At 36.9% G+C, this 20080-nt stretch overlaps 1 protein-coding gene across 2 annotated transcripts in view; it reads left to right on the top strand.

Moving 5' to 3' along the window:
- POLR3A (RNA polymerase III subunit A) overlaps window positions 1-16062 on the top strand; it is a 32579-nt gene extending 16517 nt beyond the window's left edge. Inside the window, exons 20-33 of one of the 2 annotated variants that reach the window (XM_066191508.1) lie at window positions 1144-1314; window positions 2114-2227; window positions 2928-2963; window positions 5511-5597; window positions 5683-5765; window positions 7161-7331; window positions 7902-7995; window positions 8106-8198; window positions 8608-8772; window positions 9450-9614; window positions 9954-10085; window positions 11338-11470; window positions 13524-13709; window positions 14252-16062. In XM_066191508.1, the coding sequence (XP_066047605.1) occupies window positions 1144-1314; window positions 2114-2227; window positions 2928-2963; window positions 5511-5597; window positions 5683-5765; window positions 7161-7331; window positions 7902-7995; window positions 8106-8198; window positions 8608-8772; window positions 9450-9614; window positions 9954-10085; window positions 11338-11470; window positions 13524-13672 (1593 nt within the window). In that variant the 3' untranslated portion in view covers window positions 13673-13709; window positions 14252-16062. The remainder of the gene's footprint in view (window positions 1-1143; window positions 1315-2113; window positions 2228-2927; window positions 2964-5510; window positions 5598-5682; window positions 5766-7160; window positions 7332-7901; window positions 7996-8105; window positions 8199-8607; window positions 8773-9449; window positions 9615-9953; window positions 10086-11337; window positions 11471-13523; window positions 13710-14251) is intronic. The other variant, XM_066191509.1, reaches the window with a different exon arrangement.
- Window positions 16063-20080: the final 4018 nt, after the last annotated feature.

Below are 20080 nucleotides of genomic sequence, written 5' to 3'. Positions count from 1 at the left end.
TTTTTGCTGTTATGTGCAGTCTTAAGATTTCTGTTCCAACAGTGAAGTATTATTTAAATTATAGTCCTCTTTGCAGTATAACAGACAGTAGAAAAGCCAAGATAATTTGGGGCTGGGAGCACATTCCAAGATACACAAGTAACTGTACAAAGACAGAAAAAAAACCCCCACCTTTTGGAGTGGGTGACTAATTAGACCATTTGTCTCCAAAATTAATGGAATAATCTTGGCATGTGTGCAAGTATTTACATATATATATATATAAATATAATAAGCAGTCTGCAAAATACTTTTCCTCTTTAACTTCCTTCCTGTATCAATGAATTGCAGCACTTGGACTTTGAAATAAAAAAAAAAAAATTCTTAACATTTATTTTATCTCTATCTTTTTTCTTACCAGTGAGGAAAAAAATACCAATTGATAGTCTAGGTTTTAGGTGATCTGATTTGCTTTCATGGAACAATGAAGTTCATCTTTCAAGTAAAAATGTTTTTAACCTAAAATGTTTCAGAGCGTGCTTTCTTTTTGGTACTGCAAAGCAATATGGTAGTCAAGGGATTTCCCAATACAAGGATTTAATGTAGAAGAAGCAGATAACCCAGATGGAAAAATGTCTTTGGCAGGTGACCTCTTTGGTTTTTCTGAGTGAAAACAATGCTTGACTGGTTCTGCTTTCACATACCAGAAGTATTCTATCCCTTGAGAAAGAAATCTGCTTGGAAGAATATGAGTGTTATGTCAAAAAAAACCCAAACAAACAAAAAAAAAACAAACAAAAGAAAAAACAACAAAAAAAAACCCCAAAACCAACCAAACAAAAAAACCCCCAACAAATAAATCTCTGGAGCTCCAATAGGTTTTTGCAGCTTAGCATTAGGTCATTAGGTTTTCTGTACAGTGGGATTCTAAATGTGGAGTATTGTGTTGTTGAGTGAAATTTTGTTGACTTTTATGTTCTGTGGAATGTACAGTAAAGCCTGAGGGGTAATGTATGATCTTAAATAGGTTTTCATGCCCTCTCATCACTGTGTCAGATTTATTTCCTGAATCCAGTTTCTGTTCCTCTTGTATTGCAAATCAACATCTATTTTTAATCAGATCCATTTTACTTTTCCTTGTACCTTTCTTTTTTTTTCCTTCAGAGACGTCTGGTAAAATCCCTTGAAGATCTTTGCTCACAGTATGATTTAACAGTCAGAAGTTCTACTGGTGACATTATCCAGTTTATTTATGGAGGAGATGGCTTGGATCCTGCAGCTATGGAAGGCAAGGATGAACCACTAGAATTCAAGCGAGTTCTAGACAATATCAGGGTAAGGATTGCTGAAATCCGTTTTGAAAGTGTGAAAATACAAGTATGGAGAAGAAGGTAATAAATTATGGGGAAAACTGGTTCACTGGAAGTACTTATTTTCAAATTGCCTTTTTTGAATGGTCCTGGTCAATTTTTCAGCATGTGTATTTTAAGAGTAATAGATTTTTTTTCCAGTGAAACAGCAATTTGTGTACAGAGACTAAACTGTGTATAAGCTGTGAAAAGGGAAATTTCTTTCTGTGCTTGAACATAGTTTTAGGGCCTAATATCCAACTCACTAGGTGAATTACTACTGGCTTATTTGGGTACTAGTTTGGTACATTGCACAGATGAATCCTCTATTAAATCAAGACATGGATATTCCTTGAGTTGAGCTGGCTAGTGGTTGTTCAATGATATTGTGATGTTTGAACACTTGTATTGTTCAGTGTTGGTTTTGTGGTTGGTTGGTTGATGTGCCATGACCTTCTTCCTCCAGAAAAAAGCCTTTTGCTTAAATAACTGTTTAGATTCCTGTAATATGAGTATAATAAATGGGTAGAACTAGAAATGTCTGAGTGTGTACCATCAGATTTGCAGACATAAGGAGGAGTGGGTGTGGCCCTTCTTTTCACAGTAGTCTAATACAACATAGTAAACCAAAACTATCCAAAAAAAAGCCCATTAAACAATGTGCAAAAAGACACAACCAGAAATAAATGCTATTATTCAGTTCTACGTGTCTGTGTTCTGTGTCTTTGCCATGGAGCTTTTGTAACTGTGCTGTCTGTGAAGAAGTTGTGTTTTCTCCTGTCAAGGCTGTCTATCCATGCCGAAGTGAACCAGCCCTGAGTAAAAATGAATTGGTGTTAACATCTGAGTCCATCATGAAGAAGAATGAATTTCTTTGCTGCCAAGACAGTTTTCTGCAGGTAATTATCTCATTTCCTTATCACATTGTGATTAACTTTTCCTTACGAATTAAGGACAGGACTTTAGCCTGTCTGGAGACTACTTACATGGCTTTTAAGGGTGAGTGAAGGTTCACATGACTGCTTGCACTTTGAATTGTAAAATTCAGTTTGTTTGAAAAAGTACTGGGCAGTTTTAATATTTATGAGACCAACCACTCTCAAGTCTTCCTTGAGAATCACTGATCAAAACTGTAGAATTAACTTGCCTGTAGAATTAATCTTACCTCTGTATAAAGCTGTTACCTTGATGAACCTTCTGAATACTGGCAGTGATGAGAACAAGATGAATTTAGTGACCTGTGTTCGAAGGGTTTCTTTTTAATAGCCCAGAGTGTTCAGAACACAAGCTAAACCTCAATTGCACTTCTATTGATAGAGTTGAGTTGAAAAAATAGTTACATCCATATTTGAAATATGCTGTAAGTCTTAACTGCGAGTCTAAAGGAAAAGAAATCAAATAATTTAATATCAGTTTGGGGATAAAGCTATTATTTGAAGTATACATCTTTTAAATCAGATCATGAAAGTTTAAATAATTGTTAGTAATTTCAGAAGAACAGATATGGCTACATCATCTTAGTGATAATTAGCTTAAGATTTTTAAGTTTTAGATAGTTATATTTTCTTCTTTCCTTTTTTTCTCTGTTCATCCTTGAAGACATTAACTGAGACAGGTTATGAAAAATATAATGAGGTAATTGTAGCATGTGTGTGCACTGTGTGAGCATTAATGTTAGTGCTTTTTAGCTAAAGATGTGTGTATAGTGCTAAAGTAATTGATTAGCATATATACATTACTACTCGTTAAATTAGGACATAGGTGTTCATTACAATTATTTAACTTTCTTAATGTCAAAACTGTGACACGTTAATTAATACTCATTGCTAAATTCAGGGGTTTTGGGGAAGCTTTCTTTCAGTAGTTGACACTTCTTTCTAAAAGTCATTCTTTCAGTCTCTAGGGATATGAGCATGTTTTTCTGGTGTTTTCCTTTTGCTTCCTCCAGTTTTCCATTCCAGAACAGAGATGCTTCTTAGTGCTGTTATTTTAGCCGGAGGTTCCTATAATGGGCTTATGCACGCCAGTCCAGAACACAGTATGTCTAAATAGCCTCCTCCAAACATGCAGCATTCTTTCTTCCTGCACTCTGCCCTTGCTGGAGGGAATTCAGCTGATGAGAAAGCAGATTGTTGGCGGGCACAGTTAATTATGTTATGTTTTAACTTATTTGAGTATATTGAAGTACAGGTGACGGGAATTTTTTTTTTCTTCTGATTGAAATTGGGCAAATCCTTTAAAACCCTCTCAAAAAAAAAAAAAACCCAGTCATTTTTCTGTGGGTTTTTTTGAGATGATGGAATGGGAGTGCTGAGAATGTGGTGCAAATGGAAAAAGCTCAGCACACAGCCAGTCAGTCCTGCCATAGGCAGAGTTGGCCTACTGCGTCTGCCTGAACTGGAGCAGATTTGGGCTGAATCTCGTGGCATTGCCTGTGCCCCTGTGCATTCCAGTGGCTTCTTCACTGCGGGGGTTGCAGTGGGTGCAGTGCTTCTGGTGTGTAAATGATCCCACTAACCTGGCTGCTAGGACACCTGCTGCAAACCCTGGCAGAGTGTGCTTTGCACCCTAATCTGCCCTTTTGCCTAAACAGCAGCTCTGGAGGAGCTGTCAAGGCCCTTGTTCAGCTACATCTTACTGAGCCCCTTTGGTGCCTTTTTGTGAATCTAGTCCAGACTAAGATTTCATGGATTTAGAAGCTGTGAAAAAAATCAATGTTTTTTTGAGTCCACTCTGGAAGTTACATAGCTGTGCTTGTGGAGTACAGCTTTGCACTAAAGATTACAAATCCAGAGAGAGAGAGGCTCAGCAAAGAGCGAGCCACATTTTCATTCCATTTGTAGCAAAGAATAATCCATAGTTTGGATAAACTGCCAACAGATACCTGAAAGCTGAGAAGAGTAAGTAATTTCCTCTTTAAGGTCTTCTGCATGAATAAAAATTCGACAATGAAAAATAACTCCTCTGAGATTTATCTTTCACCTTCTCTGACTCTGGTGTATGGAAATAACATATAATTTGAGTATCTTATTCAGAATTATGTATAATAATTCATTTATTGTGTTGGAGTTGTTTGGATTTTTTTAAAGTACTTTGGAATCAGGCACTGTCAGAGGAAAAGTCTTCTGCAAGTTCTGCAGTACCTAGTGCAGAAGAGGTGATGGTGTGTAACCATCACTCTGTTTGTTAGGTAGGACTAATGGGGTAGAAAGGGTTTAAAAGGACTCTAAAAAATCAAAGCATTTGTTTCTCGATGGAGGCTTTCCTAAATCATGGTTGAAATAGATGGGAAGGATTTCCTCTTGCTTTTTGTTTATATTTTGGTTTTGATAACCTTGTGTTATGGTTATGACTTGCACTGAGTCCACATTTGTGGAAGAGTTTAATCACAGATCTCGTATTTCATGACTTCTAGGGTACATGTCTATACGTGAATTGTAATGACCAAATCATCTTTTATAGAATAAATGTTGGATATTTTTCTAACAGTATTGTTTCAGTTTATGTTCCAGTAAAGACTATTAGAACTTCTTTTGGATAAGCCTGGTAAGAGAATGAAAGGTCTATGTACTGTGACATGTTAAATGCAATTACATGCAAGACCTCTCTACAGCATAGAGAAGTTATTTGAATTATATTAGATTAAGACTGGCATGTATATAATAGTTTTGAGGTTTTTTCTCCCAAATAAATTGCATCTCAAATCTCTGAAATCTATCCAGCAGATATATTTTATATACTTCCTCTCTTGCCGCAGTCTTTGCATTTTGACTATTTTGAATACCGAGAAGTGAGTGAGAATGTATTTGTGTCAGTATCACCAAAATGTAAGAACCTTGAGTTGGGGTTTTTTTAGTTATTAAATCACTTTTAGTAAGTGGTGGATAGGAAGGATCAACCCAAGTCAGGTATCTTCATCTGTCAGAGTGTGCTCAGGAGGGATGCATTTATTCAGCATGGACCATAGTTCTCATGTACTGCTACTGATTTGTGGCTACACGAAAGTGGATCTGGTTTGCTAAACTCTAATGTATGTGTTTGTCTAAATTTTGATGTTCTTCTCTTCATATTGTGCATTATTAATTTGTTGTAAATATTTGGAGCTTTAAGTAAATAACTTACTGTTGAAGACTTCAAGTGGAGACCATGTCTTTTCTTACTGTGGTTTTAATGTGATTTCAGGAAATCAAAAAATTCATCAAAGGTGTTTCTGAGAAGATAAAAAAAACTAGGGACAAGTATGGAATTAATGACAATGGCACAACAGAGGTAAATACTTTCAACGGGGTAATGATATAGTTCTTTTCAATCTTCATAAGTTGTTGCTTTTCCAACTATTCCATTCTTTTTTTAGCCAAGAGTTTTATATCAGTTGGATAGGATTACTCCAACACAACTGGAGAAGTTTCTGGAGACTTGTAGGGACAAGTACATGAGGTGAGTGTTTACCCTGCTGTGTTCTCAGTGCTACTGTTTTGTTGGTAATGTAGGGGTGTATTTTGCTATTTTTACTGTATGAATGTTGGTTCTGTTGTGAGTGCAGTACAAAGAATTAGAAACATTTGGCTCCAATGACATAAACATTGCAAGATAAAGGTAGGAAGGAAAAAAAAAAGAGCACATCACTGTCTACAGGTGTGCTTGTTAAGGCAGAGTTGAGTCTTGTACAAAAGTTCTAGAGGTCTAACAGGTGGGATTTTTTGCATTTGTCTTGAGTCAAAATCTCAAGATTTCGTTAACAGACTTTGGTATCCTTTTACATTGTAAGAAAATGCTTTAGGTCTCATTTTATATTTCTTGAGCATGCAAAGCTATCTGCTTGTGTTTAAACACCTTCCTTCTGAAGTAATAGTAATCATACCAACAAGCACAGTTTTAGCCTTTAGCTACTCATTACTTATATTCACAGACTGTGTTTTGACAGCAGATTCTGGTAAAAGCCAAAAGTGATGGGATTCAGAGTAAGGGAGGATATTGTTTAAACACTTCACATTCTTACACCCACTGCCAGACATGTTTCCTTCCTCCCCCTCTTGCAGGAGGTTTTTGAAAACTTTCAATAAGTCCATGGAGAACAAAGTCTAAATAGATGAGTTTCAAATTCATATGAATCTTGATAGCTATTCTTGATCACCTCTACGGAGTTATATCACACTTTGCTCTAAAATGTTCTTTGATCTGTTGTGCACTGATAGGATCCTTTTGTTTGTTATTCTCAGTTTCTACCAAAATACTGCTATTGTGGCTGTTCTAGTCTCTATCCATTGAGATTTATTTCATTTACTTAGTTTTCTTGGATTTCGACATTCACATGCTGCCATGGGTGATTGCTCCTTTGTGGCTTGCCTCCATCAGTTGTTTCCTGAAGCTTTATTCTTCTAGAAAATCCATGTATATCTTAAATTCTTAACTATTTTAAAGCAGTTACTAGTTTTTTGCTTTTCCTTACTAGGAGTACTTGTTTACATTTGTCTTAAATGTATTTAGATGTGAATTATCATCTTCACTGTAGTAAGTAAATGTTAGCATAGGGATTTCCCTGAAGGGAGAATCCTGGATCTAGTGCTTGATGCTTAGGAGGAGCACAAGCATTTTGTAATCTGTTATGGATGTTATACATCATCTGTGGAATGCTTATATGACAGGGCATCTTCTTGCTTTGCATGAGATCAGTCTTAAAGTTTTGGTGACCTTTCAACCTCTGTCTTGTTTGTTTACTAAAATACGATATTAACAAACTTCTCATATATCTACCAGAATAGTTTCTGTTGTTGTTTGCTTAGCATCTTACGGCTTATTCAGTTCCATAACTCTTTCTATATTTTTTGTCAGGGCACAGATGGAGCCTGGTTCTGCAGTAGGAGCTCTTTGTGCACAGAGTATTGGTGAGCCTGGCACACAGATGACTCTGAAGACTTTCCATTTTGCTGGTGTTGCTTCAATGAACATTACTTTGGGTGTGCCAAGAATCAAAGAAATCATTAATGCTTCAAAGGCTATTAGGTACAAACATTGTTTTGATTTGTTTGGGGTTTTTTTTTTTCCTTTGCCCAAGTGAAAACTGATGGTTAAATTTGCAATACATTATAGCATTTCCCTGTCCTCAGCAGTATACTAGACATCATCATTCAATGCAAATACTCAAACAAGAAAAATCTGATGTCTGCCCAACTGTGATACTTAAGCCCAGAGAGAAAAGAGAAAATCAAATAAAGGAAAGTGATTATTTGTTAAGTCTAATATTTCCGTAGATGTCTCATCTATTGTGAAGTGCTCTGATGCTTAGCAGTGCTTGAAGCATACCTATTTCTACATACGTGTGAAGCCATTCTTAAATAATACTAGAATAACATATGCCATGAAAACAGTCACAAGTACTTGTGTGTTTGCTTGTTTTTACCAGCCTGAAGTACCTGAACAGTAATTTTTTTACATACACCTGAGGAAGCTGACAATCTCTTTATCTTGTTAAAACTGCACTAGATAAGGCAGACTGTAATTCCATTTGCCATCTGTACTCTAGCTGAGCAATTTCCTATCTGGGTTTTTGTGTGTGTGTGTTTATTCTTGTAGCACCCCTATTATAACAGCACAGTTGGACAAAGACGATGATCCTGATTTTGCCCGTCTGGTTAAAGGAAGAATTGAGAAAACTTTGTTAGGAGAGGTAAGAAAATTGTATTATTGCTAATGCTATTAAATGTAAGCATTAGCCAGTTGCCATGGGGCATTTGAGCCATTTTTGCATGCTAATTGTTTTGTCCTTGTCTCTTAAAGATTTCTGAATATATTGAGGAAGTGTTTCTTCCAGATGACTGTTTCATCCTAGTGAAGCTGTCTTTAGAGCGCATTAGACTGCTGAGATTAGAGGTGAGTTTTCCAGCTCTTACACAGATTATACCTTGGATATGTAACAAAGGGTCTCTTAATCCTGTGTCAGAAATCACACCAGGGAAGCTAGAAAAGGGAAGTGAATTATGGGTGTTGAGTGGCTACATTACATCTTGTTTTTCCTTGCAAAGTGGATAATTTCCCCTTTATTTGGAAATGAGAGAACATACATTTGTGTCTTGCTAAACACAGGGATGCCATTTCTGTCCATTGGTTAACGTATAGGCTGGCACCCTCAGCACAGGATACTATTTCATGCAATTTATAGGACTAATTTAGAAGAGAATATTTGGGTATTTTTTCCCTACATTTTTCCTTTTTATAATCTGTTCAAAGATTGTTCCTTTTTCTTTTTTTTCTGATGTTTGCTGGTTACCTTTTGCCACAGGTGAATGCAGAGACTGTGCGCTACTCGATTTGTGTTTCTAAACTCAGAGTGAAGCCTGGGGATGTTGCTGTCCATGGAGAAGCAGTTGTATGTGTGACTCCTCGTGAAAATAGCAAGAGTTCCATGTATTATGTATTGCAGTCCCTCAAGGAAGAACTGCCAAAGGTAAAAACAAAGGCTGTCTCATGTTTTTGTGGGAGGTAATTGATAGTAATAATTTGTTCCATGGTGGCCAGATGAAATAATTCTTGTCAGTATTGACAGTGAATATAGGCTGCTTCAATAACTCTTAGATGGTGGTGGTATTGCCTTGCTGTTGAAACTAAGCCATCCTTTACTAATACTTGTAAATAAATAAAATGGAAGTGCTGATATTTCCCTTACAACACTTACTGAAGCATTCCAAGTGCAGCAGTTGTATGACATAGTTATATCTGCTTCCAGCTGCATCTAGAATTGAACCACATCTGGCATTTTTCAGCTTTCTGTGAGGAGACTGTCTACTCTGGATTTTAAAAACAGTGATAACTGAACCTTTATTATTAGCAGCTTTCCCTTTTATTTGTATGGGCCTGCCATCATTCAGACACCCAAACCTGAGTGTGGGAATATCTGACATAAAATATAAAATGTAGATAGTGAGTAAGGTTTACAGTACAGTGTCAATGTCAGTTCTGCACTAGTGTGTTTAAGATCAAGAAGTCTTACTCATATGTGTTTTGAGCGAGCCTTTATTCCACATACTAGACCTTCTCAATGGGTTTGAATGTCGGTAAGTGTTACCCTTTTATCCTGTGTTCCTGTATCAATCAAAGTTACTAGGGGTTTTTTGTTTTGTGAAGGTTGTAGTGCAAGGCATACCAGAGGTTTCCCGAGCTGTCATTCATGTTGATGAACAAAGTGGAAAGGAAAAATACAAACTTCTGGTTGAAGGTGATAATCTGCGAGCTGTTATGGCTACTCATGGAGTGAAAGGAACAAAAACATCCTCTAACAACACTTACGAGGTAATGTCTGAATGGGTGCTGTAAGGTTTTCCCCACAGCATCTTTACTGCAAGTGCTTGTTTGTGCTCAGATGCAGCAGTTGATGTGGAATGAAGCCTGATTTCACTCATACATGTCAGAATGCATTAACACAAGAGAATAATTAACTAGCAGCACTGTTCACTTCAAAGTAGCTGTTTCTATAAATATTTTTCAAAGGGGGAAGTTTAAAAGGGCGGTCATAGAAATGGAGTATCAGTATGCTATCAGAGAGTATTTGTTTCAGGGTTGTACTTGCTCCAGGCACTTGGTTCTTCATTCATGTAACATGGAACAATCATGTAACAATCTCTTGTATAGGTAGAGAAAACCCTGGGAATTGAAGCTGCTCGGACAACCATTATCAATGAGATTCAATATACCATGGTGAACCATGGCATGAGCATTGACAGGAGACATGTTATGTTATTGTCTGATCTAATGACTTACAAGGTTTGTACTATGCTTTTTCTAAATGTTACATTGGCCTGTTGATACAAATTATATTTTTTTGTGTTTGAGAAGGGTGGATGAGCTCAGGAAATGGAAATTCATTCTGGGCTTAAAGAATTCAAACTTGTACTGACCTAATACTGGTATTTGTATTTTACACAAAATACTTAATTACTCTAGTTCTTTGGGGGAAGGGGGATCTATTTTGATTTAAAACAAATTAATATAATGAGTAGGGAACAATAACTTCATATTGAAAGTAGGAATCCTAAAAATGATGGTGTGAAAAACAACTGTTTGGGTAGCCATGCATGCAGTTTAAGGCTTGCTGTGCAGAAAACCCCACGGGGAGTGGTTTGTAACAGCTGCACCTTACATGAGAGGCAAAGGATACAGACATTACACATAGAATTAGCTGACATGAACAGTCTTACACAACTTGTTAGTCCAAAATCATATCTGATCTTTACTGATGGATTTTCTTTCTTTCACATCCATTATGGTTTTTAGAGTTGAGTGCACTTAGTGAAGTAAGATCTTGCAATTTGCCAGAGTGCAAGGGTTTAATTTGGGTGAAATGGATGGAGTTCTGATTTGTTCCAAAACTGCAGAGCTTTGTTGTACTGAGCTGCAGCAGTCCCCAGGACTCCCCCTGTGAAGCTGCAGCACAGCAGTAGAAAAGGGCATCAGAGTGCCATGTTTTAAACTTGGTGGGCTCCTACCGTGCATTCTTTTGCCTGTACTTCTGGTTTAGGCTGCTATGTGCAGCCTGATGTAATCAGCTTGTCTCTAACAAACATAGGCACAAACAAGTCAAGTTAGTTTAAAAAGCTAATTACCTTTTCTCTGGAGAGTGAAAAAATGAAGATTTAGCATCTTCTCTTACCTCCTGGCAGCTGAGGTCAGATTTATCTGTAGGTAATAGGCAGTAGATTCAGCATAGTGCTCTCAGACCCTGCTGAAGTTTGTAGCTCAGCAGCCAGTTTGTAATTGTGGGGGTTTTCCTCATAGCCATGTTTCTTTCAATTTTTTCAATCCTCAAGATTTATTCAATATTCAAGATCTAGTAACCATTTATAGCAGCTTATGTTGTATATGAAGAATGACTTCTGTTTTATGTAAATATTGATTGCTACCAAACTATTAACCTTCAGGATGTTCAACTGTGAATCAGTGTATTATGACAATACTGTATTGTAGATAGTATATTTGTTTACTCAGGCTTACTCTTTGGGTTTTTCCATCAATCAAGGGTGAAGTGTTGGGCATTACCAGGTTTGGACTGGCAAAAATGAAGGAAAGTGTGTTGATGTTGGCTTCTTTTGAAAAGACTGCAGACCATCTCTTTGATGCTGCCTACTTTGGACAGAAGGACTCTGTTTGTGGTAGGTATTGCAAAGTCTGTTCCAGTTTGTGGTCCTCACCCAGCATCTGTAAAACCTCTTCAAAGCATTGGAGTCTTTGTCTTTGCATTGGTCTTTGTTAAGCTTCCTGTTCAGCTGTTATGTCAGAAACTTGAGGTCTGAGGCTATTTCACCCTAGAAGTCCTAGAAGTTTGTTCTGTGTTTTTCTTCTTCTAATCTCTGACTGAGGTCTTGAAGTCAGTTGGATATTTGTTGGATGTTTCTTAAAGTAGACTTTGAGTAATTTGGTTTTAGTTCTTACCCTAGATCTCAGTGAAATACTAGGAAATTTGTCCCCCTATCAGTAGTTCTGTTTTTTCAGTTGTGAAAGTTTGTGTTTCTTCAACACCTAGAGCTGTTGAATAAATCTAGTACCTCACACAGTATTTAGGTTTCATTTTCATTCCTGCTAAGAAGTAGGAAGACAGGTACATCTCAGTCTAGCTGAAGATTATACTCTGACCTGATTGCTTAGGTCATTTGGCACTTGTACCAAGAAATAAACAGAAAGGCCACTTCTTCATTGTGTTCTAATCTAAATAGATGAAAATTGTGGGTCTTTGTTTTTTAATTAGAAGTTTTGTTTATCAGTATTCATTTCGTTAACAGCAGACAAGATACCTGCCGTCAGAAATTTCTTTTAAATATATGTGTTCTTGAGGTTTAAATTTAAGTACATTAGCAGTCACTGAATCATCTTACTGAGCTCATGAAAGAATCTGGTAAATTTTGAAAATACATGGCTACGTATGCACAAATGTATGCCCACATACATAAAGCAAACAGAAAACTCAGTAAATGAGTTCTGGCATTCTCTTTTTGTATTTCTGTATTTTTTATGTATCTCTAGCATTGTCTTTTTATTTTGTATTTTTGCCATGTGCTCTAATATTTGGAATTGAAATAATTTTTGGGGTCTTTTTAATGCCTTTGCCCCCATTCATTTCAGATTTTCTTCTCCTTTAAGCTACATATATTTTGGGACTGAATTGTTAAAAAGTCTTATCTCACAGCTTAAACGGAGAAAAGAAGTAAAACAGGTTTCACCCTTTTCAAGATCTGTTTATGCAATGTCTACCCTCCTGGAGCTGGAATTGCTCACTGGGAGTTTCTGGGTGCTATTGAAATATAGAAATATGTATATGTTATGTTAAAGTTAACTAGTTTGTGTGTATGTCTAGGTAGTCTTAGTGTAGCCAGTTTCCAGCAGTGCTTCGTGCGCAGTATTTTCTGAATTTTCATTCATATACATTCAAATTGTGAATCAAGTCAGAATTTTAAGCAAATTTATTTCATCCTTTGTGCATTCCAAGCTACAGCTATTCACTGTTACCTTCTTAAACATTTAAGAAGGACAATCTAGTTAAACAACTGAGAATGTGCAAAAATGTCATTTGGATCATAACAGCATGCTGAGAGAGAAACAGTGGTATCTGAGAACTTGCTTTGCATGTGGAACGTTCTTTGGAACAGTCGTGCACATTGGTAGATCTGGAATATAAATTTGTCAGCACATTGGAGTGAAAATGTTATAACCATCAAAAATCATTGGGACAGACTCAATCTTTCACTTTAAAATTAGCACTTTTTGAGTGGTGAAAATGCCAGGAGCATTACAGCTCAAGTATTTCTATGCCTTTCCCACTGGGAGCTTGGGGAGGTTTCAAGGGAACTCTGCCAGGTTTGACTGAAGCCTTAGCACTGAGTCAGAGACTGAACGTGAAGTAAGTTAGCCTTGCATCTTCTGTTATAGGCACTGAACATGCCTTCTCTGAAAACCAACCTTCTGAAGGGCTTTCATTACTGGAGAAGGTGTTTAGGTTAGGTTGAGTTGTTCCTATAGAATTTAACACTGTTTAAGTAACATACTGGTTTGATGACCATAACATTTAACTTTGTCCAGTGAAGAGGCCTTGGTGCTTACATGTAAAGTTCAACATTTTGTAGGCAACACAAAACAGAATGGGCAAATGAAAGTAGTTTTGTAAATCCTTACTGTTCAGATGTTCACTGTGTTTGTTTCTTTCTTTCCTAGGTGTTTCTGAGTGCATCATCATGGGAATTCCAATGAATATTGGAACAGGACTTTTTAAACTGTTACACAAAGCAGACAAAGAATCAACCCCTCCCAGGCGGCCTCTGATCTTTGATCATAATGAATTTCATATTCCCATTGTTACATAGAACTTGGACATAAAACAAGATAGCAGACCAAGAAACAGTAAGCAGACATAATTTAAATTAAGAAAAGTGTATTGTCAGTTCTGTGTGTCTCGACAGGAGTGAATTGGAAATAATATCAAAAGAATTGCCCAATTGTTCACCACCTGTTGTTAGTACAGACCCTGAAAGGATCTGTAGATCCAGAGAGTGAAAACAAATTTAAAGTGGATTTCACCTGATAACATTTTCTTTTTCATGTCAGAGTGTTCACTTTTTCTGTTAATGGGTGGAAGCTGTTATTAACTCAGTATTTATTACATGTGTATTCAGATTTTATTAAAAAACAAAAAGAAAATTGCAAGAGTGTTCTGTGAGTTTGCCCAGAGTACTTTTGGAAATGTCCTCTTAACGGGAGCTGCAGAGGTCTGCAGCTGTTAAGAACAGGAACTTCAGAAAACTGGAACTGGGTCTGTGATTAATTCATAGTGAATTCAGGAGTGCTGTTCGAAGTGTTTGAAATATTTGCTCTTTGCTTTTGATAGTTTTAATTGTTTTTTCTTTATTCCAAGCTATTACCCAGTAAATTATTTTCCTCCCCAGGATTCTGTTTTGGGACCATATCTACAAGAAGCTGTACATTGTGGATGCTGCTAAATTCTGAGAAGACTTGTAAGAATATTGCAAATTATAGATAGCTTTTCATATGACAGCAACTGTCTAATGGCTGGAATCACTGACAGCATTCTTAGTTTTGGGAAGGTTTCATGATTGAGCAGGATCATCTGAACAACCTAGTTTTATTTTATTTTATTATATAAAGCAGAAATTGAAGGGGATCCTGTGTTTATGCATTGCTGTGAAATAATTTTGAAGCATCTTCAGCTTTAGTCCACTAAAGCAGTTTTCAGAATGAATATAGATCTCAAATCATTTCAGGTTTAAATTAATGTGGTGCTGTGGAGGGAGAGTATTGTAGTGTTCAGTCAGCAGTGTTTGGATACTCAGTGTGCTCATGACATGGGTTAAGGTTGGAGAGAAATGAAGTAAAGAAAAAAGCTGCAGTGGTGTCCTCATAAAGTAAAAGCAGGCTGCTGATAATTCTAGCATTTAAAGATGAACAAGTTTGTGCTGCAGTTTGGCTTTATGTCCACCAAAAGTGTAAGGCTACATTCAGAGACTGTGAATTTATGGGTTTAAGTCTTAAGGTGCCACTGTGTGTGTTTTTAAATTCATCCTCCATGCAGACAAGATCTCATGTGAAATTCAACACATCTATTCTCGAATTATTTTGTATTTTCAGTGTGATGCTCAAATCGACGTCTGCCTAGATTTTGGCAAGGTGAAGGTGGAGAATGTAGTGCATTTATTATCTGCTCTAAAAGCTACATATATTTTGCTATCTTTGTTTTAGCAATAGAAATTTCGGGATAAATTAAAGTTTTCTTTGTGATCTCAGTGAGATTGCCACTTACTCATTTGTATATTTGTTTTTCAAGATATAAATTTAACATGGGTAGGAGCTTCATGGAGAGAAAGCCCATAAACCTTTCCTGTGGTTAAGTTTTATCCACTTTGTTTTATCATGGGAAATTCTACTGATAGTGCTTGGCATTTTTGTGAATAAAGATTCTTCTCAAGATCTAAATGAGTGGAGTTTGTATTGGAACAAATAACCATATCTTTCCTTTTTCATTTTGTTGGTTGAGTTTTTTATTTGGTTGGTTTTATTTTTTTGTTTTTGGGTTTGTTTTTTTTTTGTTTGGTTGATTTGGGGTGTTTTTTTAGTTTGGTTTAGTTTTGGGTTTTTGTAAATACAGGAAAATGAGCTATTTAAATGCTGGGTTCCCTCTCTTGTATGTTTTAAAATTAAGAATAAAATTACGTATTTCATAATTGTCTTAAATATGACAATAAAAAGAGGCAGAGGTAAAGAATATGTGAACATTCTGTTTATTTATGGGTGTATTGTATTTCCGTGTAATTAATTTATGGATGAGCTAACCTCAATTTCTTTTATTTGCTTAGTTAGTGAGACAGTAGAGAATTATTGAGCTTAAATCTCAGGTATTTACAACATAAATGAATAAGTAATAGAAAACCTATCTTGCTTAAAGTCACTATGTCTTGTCCTCAGAGCATGCTCTGAGCCTCATGAGTGTTTCAACCAAAAATAGTTTACAAGAGCACTCTGAATTAGTAATTATTGTTTGAGCTCTCTGTACAGTCAGTAAACAAATTAGCTGTTGGATTTCACTCATAAGCAGCTTTTTTTCAGGGTCAGATTTAACAGTCAAGAAATGGAACTTTGGAGTATTAAAATTTACATTTTTATTCTTTTTTTAGCTTTAGTTTGGGTTTAATTTTTTAAAAAATAAATACTGTTTTTCACATTTTCCTCTGTTTTCTAATTAATGTGCTAATTGAAATTAGTTGTGTAAGTTATCAAGAAATAAATTTGGTTTTGAATATCCATATCCTGCTTTCACATCTTCTTCATTTTTGTCCGTTTTAAAACAAATTTAAACTTCTCATTAAATTAAATACTTTTTTGGTGTGTTTATCAGGAAACTACTTCACACATATCTCTCATCTGCAGAGAGAGGAGAAAACAGCTGCACATGCTATATAGGCTTCCTGTTATGACTGTGGAAAGTTGGAAATAAATCTAGAATTGTGCTGCTTTGGTCCACAACTTGAAGAAATTTAGTAGAGAGAGGACTATTCCCCTTTTTGCTTATCTGTGCTTAAGGAAAAAAAAGAAGAGGAAAGCCATATGAATGCTGTATTTTATAAATTACCTACAAGTAGGATAAAATTTGGCTGTTTCAGGACAAATACTGCTTGATGTCTGACCATTTGGCACTGTTTCTGTAGAAGTTGAAGGAACCACTGCAACAGGAATTCCTCAATTTTGTATCACTGTGCTTATAGACAGGAATGTCTTTAAAAACCCAGATCAAACAGGATACAGATTTTCATAGTATTTGCATATTTGCCTGAATTATTCTGTGCAGGTAACTAATCTATCTTCGAAGTGATTAGCTAAGCTTTGTATTCAGACCTAGGAAAGTCTGTTGGTAATTAAATATGTAGGGGGAAAAAAAAGAAAATAATTAATGGTCTATTATTATATTGTCTAAGAACAGAAAAACTAAAAGGGACTAAATTATAAGGTATGTTAATATTTTAATGCACCAATACTTGGCAGGATATGAGTAAGGTATTGATATAAATGCATAGCAAGTTTATCTTGAAGAATGAATACCAAAATCTCACAGGCTAATCTGAAAGACTCATAAAAAACAACCCAGCCCTGGTACTTTTGTGTTTCAGTGCTTGTGAAAATGAATCAAAGTTTCTTGTAACTGATAAAATGAAAATTTTAAAACATTCCTTCTAATGGAATTAAATCATATCGTCATCTTCCACTAGAGAGCAGCGTTTTCTTTTGAGAAAAGAGGTATTGGAAAGCATCTTTATTTTTTTCTATTAAAAATGGGGGTTTTGCAGTATCAGGACTGAAGTGTAACTACGGGAGGGAAAGTTACCTGTTAAAATGATGTACATGGGGCAGGAGATAAAGGGGCTGTATTTTCTTAAGGAGAAAGCAGAGTGCACATACACTTTTTCATTAATCAGTAAAATTTTCACTTGCATGTCTTTTGTCTATCTGGCTTAAAAAAACCAAACAAAAAGCAGTAGTTAAGTAAAGGCTCGAGTCATTCCTAAAAGAATGTTGAGAGTTGCTGCTGGGAGGTGATAGAACAGTGACTCTGCAGTCAGTGGGGACGTGTCTTTTGCGGCAGCGTTTTCCATGTGGCCGAGATTGTTCCAATCTGCATTCAGTCTCTCCAGCGCTGAAATCCGGCTCCCAGAGCTGCTCTGAAGCGTGAAGTTCTGGCAGCTGCCTCGGGAGTGTCTCACATCCTTCAGCTGCTGCAGAACTCCAAGGCAAGGCTGCATTAAAAACATTGGAAGGTGATGCTGATCGATGGAAGAGACCAATGGTTAGGACTGGAAATAATATGAAACAGGTGCTCTTCTCTGTGTATAGACAGCTGAGACCAGCAAGATTTATGAAAGATGACTTCCACTTGAATGTCTGAAAGCTGCAAAGGTGCCTGTAGTTTGTTAGCTCCTGTCAGATTTGTGACTCAATTCACAGTGGTGAGAACCTGGCATTGGCTGGCTGTGCTTAGGGGTTCTGTGGGCCTTGAGCTGCCCTGTCACTGCATTGCCTTCACCATTGCTGTTACATCTCTGTGTGTCAGATGATAAAACATGTTTCTTCATCCAGAGAGTCTGTCCTGGGAGTCCAAGCCTTCAGGATCAGGAATAATTGCATGCTCCTTTTGGAAGCAAGGATAGTAGATATGTTGTAAAGAAATATGGTAGTTTCTGCAGGTGTTGAGGATAGAGGGAAGAAAGCTGAAAAGGCAGGAGATGCAGAAATAAGCAAATGTGTATGGAAGCAGAGTAAAAATTGAGATCTGCTTGGGGAAGAAACAGATGGCAGCAGGGTAAAGTGAGACACAGATACTCATAATCTCTTTAAGGAGTCTTAGTGAAGTAATGGAAATAGCTGGGAAAAGGACAAGTATTCATTCCTGAGAACTAAAAATTGTCATTTGTCCTGGGGATTGCTCCTGGTGGCTGTGACAAATGATAGTTAAGTCATCATTCATTTTGTAGATGACTGTTAATAATGAGCAATAACTGAATTAATTCCTTCAGGTATTGTATCTGTTTAGTTATAAAGCTCTTTCAACCAACTGTGCATAATTACAGCTGCTGAACTACAGTGATTGCTACTGTTAAGTGTAAAAACTGCTGTTCCTGATGGGTTCTGGTACAGCTCATGTGGAAGATCGTAGCAATAATTAGCAGGCAAATAGGAATCTTTTAAAATGTCTTGATACCTGCAGTTAGATCAGAAATATTCCTAGAAAACCTTTAGCTAAAGTGTTTTTAGTAATATGTAAGTCATGCTACTGGGACAAGAGACAGAAATTACATCCATTACATTTCTTTCATTGTCTCTTCCTAGAAGAGAGGTGACAACATCTGTGAAGGGCAGACCAGTAATTCAAGGAAGTCTACGAAGGAAAGCTATTCTATGTAGGTTTTTCTGTTGTTGCTGTTGATCATAGCACTGTGGTGACAGATATTCATTGCAAACTGTCCTAATTCTTATGTTGGTGTCAGAACCAGATAGTGTCGAGGAATCTTAGTCCATGGATAAAAGAGGACATGCAGGTGCCTCTCTCATTGTGGTTTTCAGGGTCCACAGAAAGCTGGAGTACCCCTCAAGGTTTCATACCAAGCTCTTTCTCCTCCATGAAGAGGTGTTTTGTCAGGTGGAGACAGTGTTGGCCAGAAATTAAACTGTTGAAAAAGCAGCAGGTACCTAGAGTATTAATCACAGACATACTCTCCTTTTTGTGAAAGTGTAGGTTGGTTGCTTAATCTTTCATACCTACGACAATTTTTTTCAGTGGGCATCCCTTTTAAATGTTAAACTGTGTCAATTTTTAAAAGCAAAATAAAGAAAAATATTGCCAAGAAATGCAAAAGCAATAGTGAAATCGTGCTGGTGAACTTCAGGAGTCCCAGAAAATGTCAGAATTAGTTGTGAGACTTTGAAATTACTTTTCTTGATTTATTATTTCAGGATTTGTTGGTTTCTGGGAATTGATTAGTATGGTGTGATTCATCCTGGTGTGTCAGGGCCAGGGGATTCTTTGGCTCAGGATGATTGACAGCATCCCCGTGGTGAACTGCTGATGGTGGTTGGAGTGATGAAGGTGGCTCTGGCCATGTTGTGGTGCAGGCTTGAAGCAGGGACAACATGTGACTCATTTCTGTAGGGCACAGTGGGTATGGGATCTCTCTCATGGGAAGGAAGGACACACCTCAGCCCTTACTCTGCCCTGATCCCTGCACTTTTCCAATTCAATGATGCTAAAATGTCTGCTGTATGTGTAGGTACCTTGACATATGCTCCCTTTCCTATATGTCATTCTTCCAGATTTTCCACTCATGCAGGTATTTTCCAGTTACATCAGAGACTTTCTTTAAACTTTTATTTTTCATAAGATATATAGCTCTTCTGACTTATGCTACTACTGTGCATTTTCTGGTTCCCTTTGCATTTATTTCTGTCTCCTTGTCCTTGTTTCTCCCACAGATTCCTCCCTTCTGGACTTGTAGTGACTGTCACTGCTGGTGACACTGCTTCCCTGCAGCCGTGCTATGTCAACCATACTGTGCCACTGGCTGGATTCAGCTCAGCCATGCAAGGTTACTGTGAACACTTGCCTGGAGGATAATTAAACCACTCAAGGAAGAAACATCTCCTCAGCACATCTGGATGTGGAAATTTACTGCCATCAAAATTACAGCTATGGTCAAATAACTTTTGGGGGAAAA

This window comes from Chamaea fasciata, unplaced genomic scaffold (assembly GCF_029207755.1).
Source record: "Chamaea fasciata isolate MVZ Bird 193981 ecotype frontalis unplaced genomic scaffold, bChaFas1.0.hap1 SCAF_9, whole genome shotgun sequence".
NCBI lineage: Eukaryota > Metazoa > Chordata > Aves > Passeriformes > Sylviidae > Chamaea > Chamaea fasciata.
Note: the sequence above shows the minus strand (reverse complement) of the source record. Positions and strands in the feature narration are given on the sequence as shown.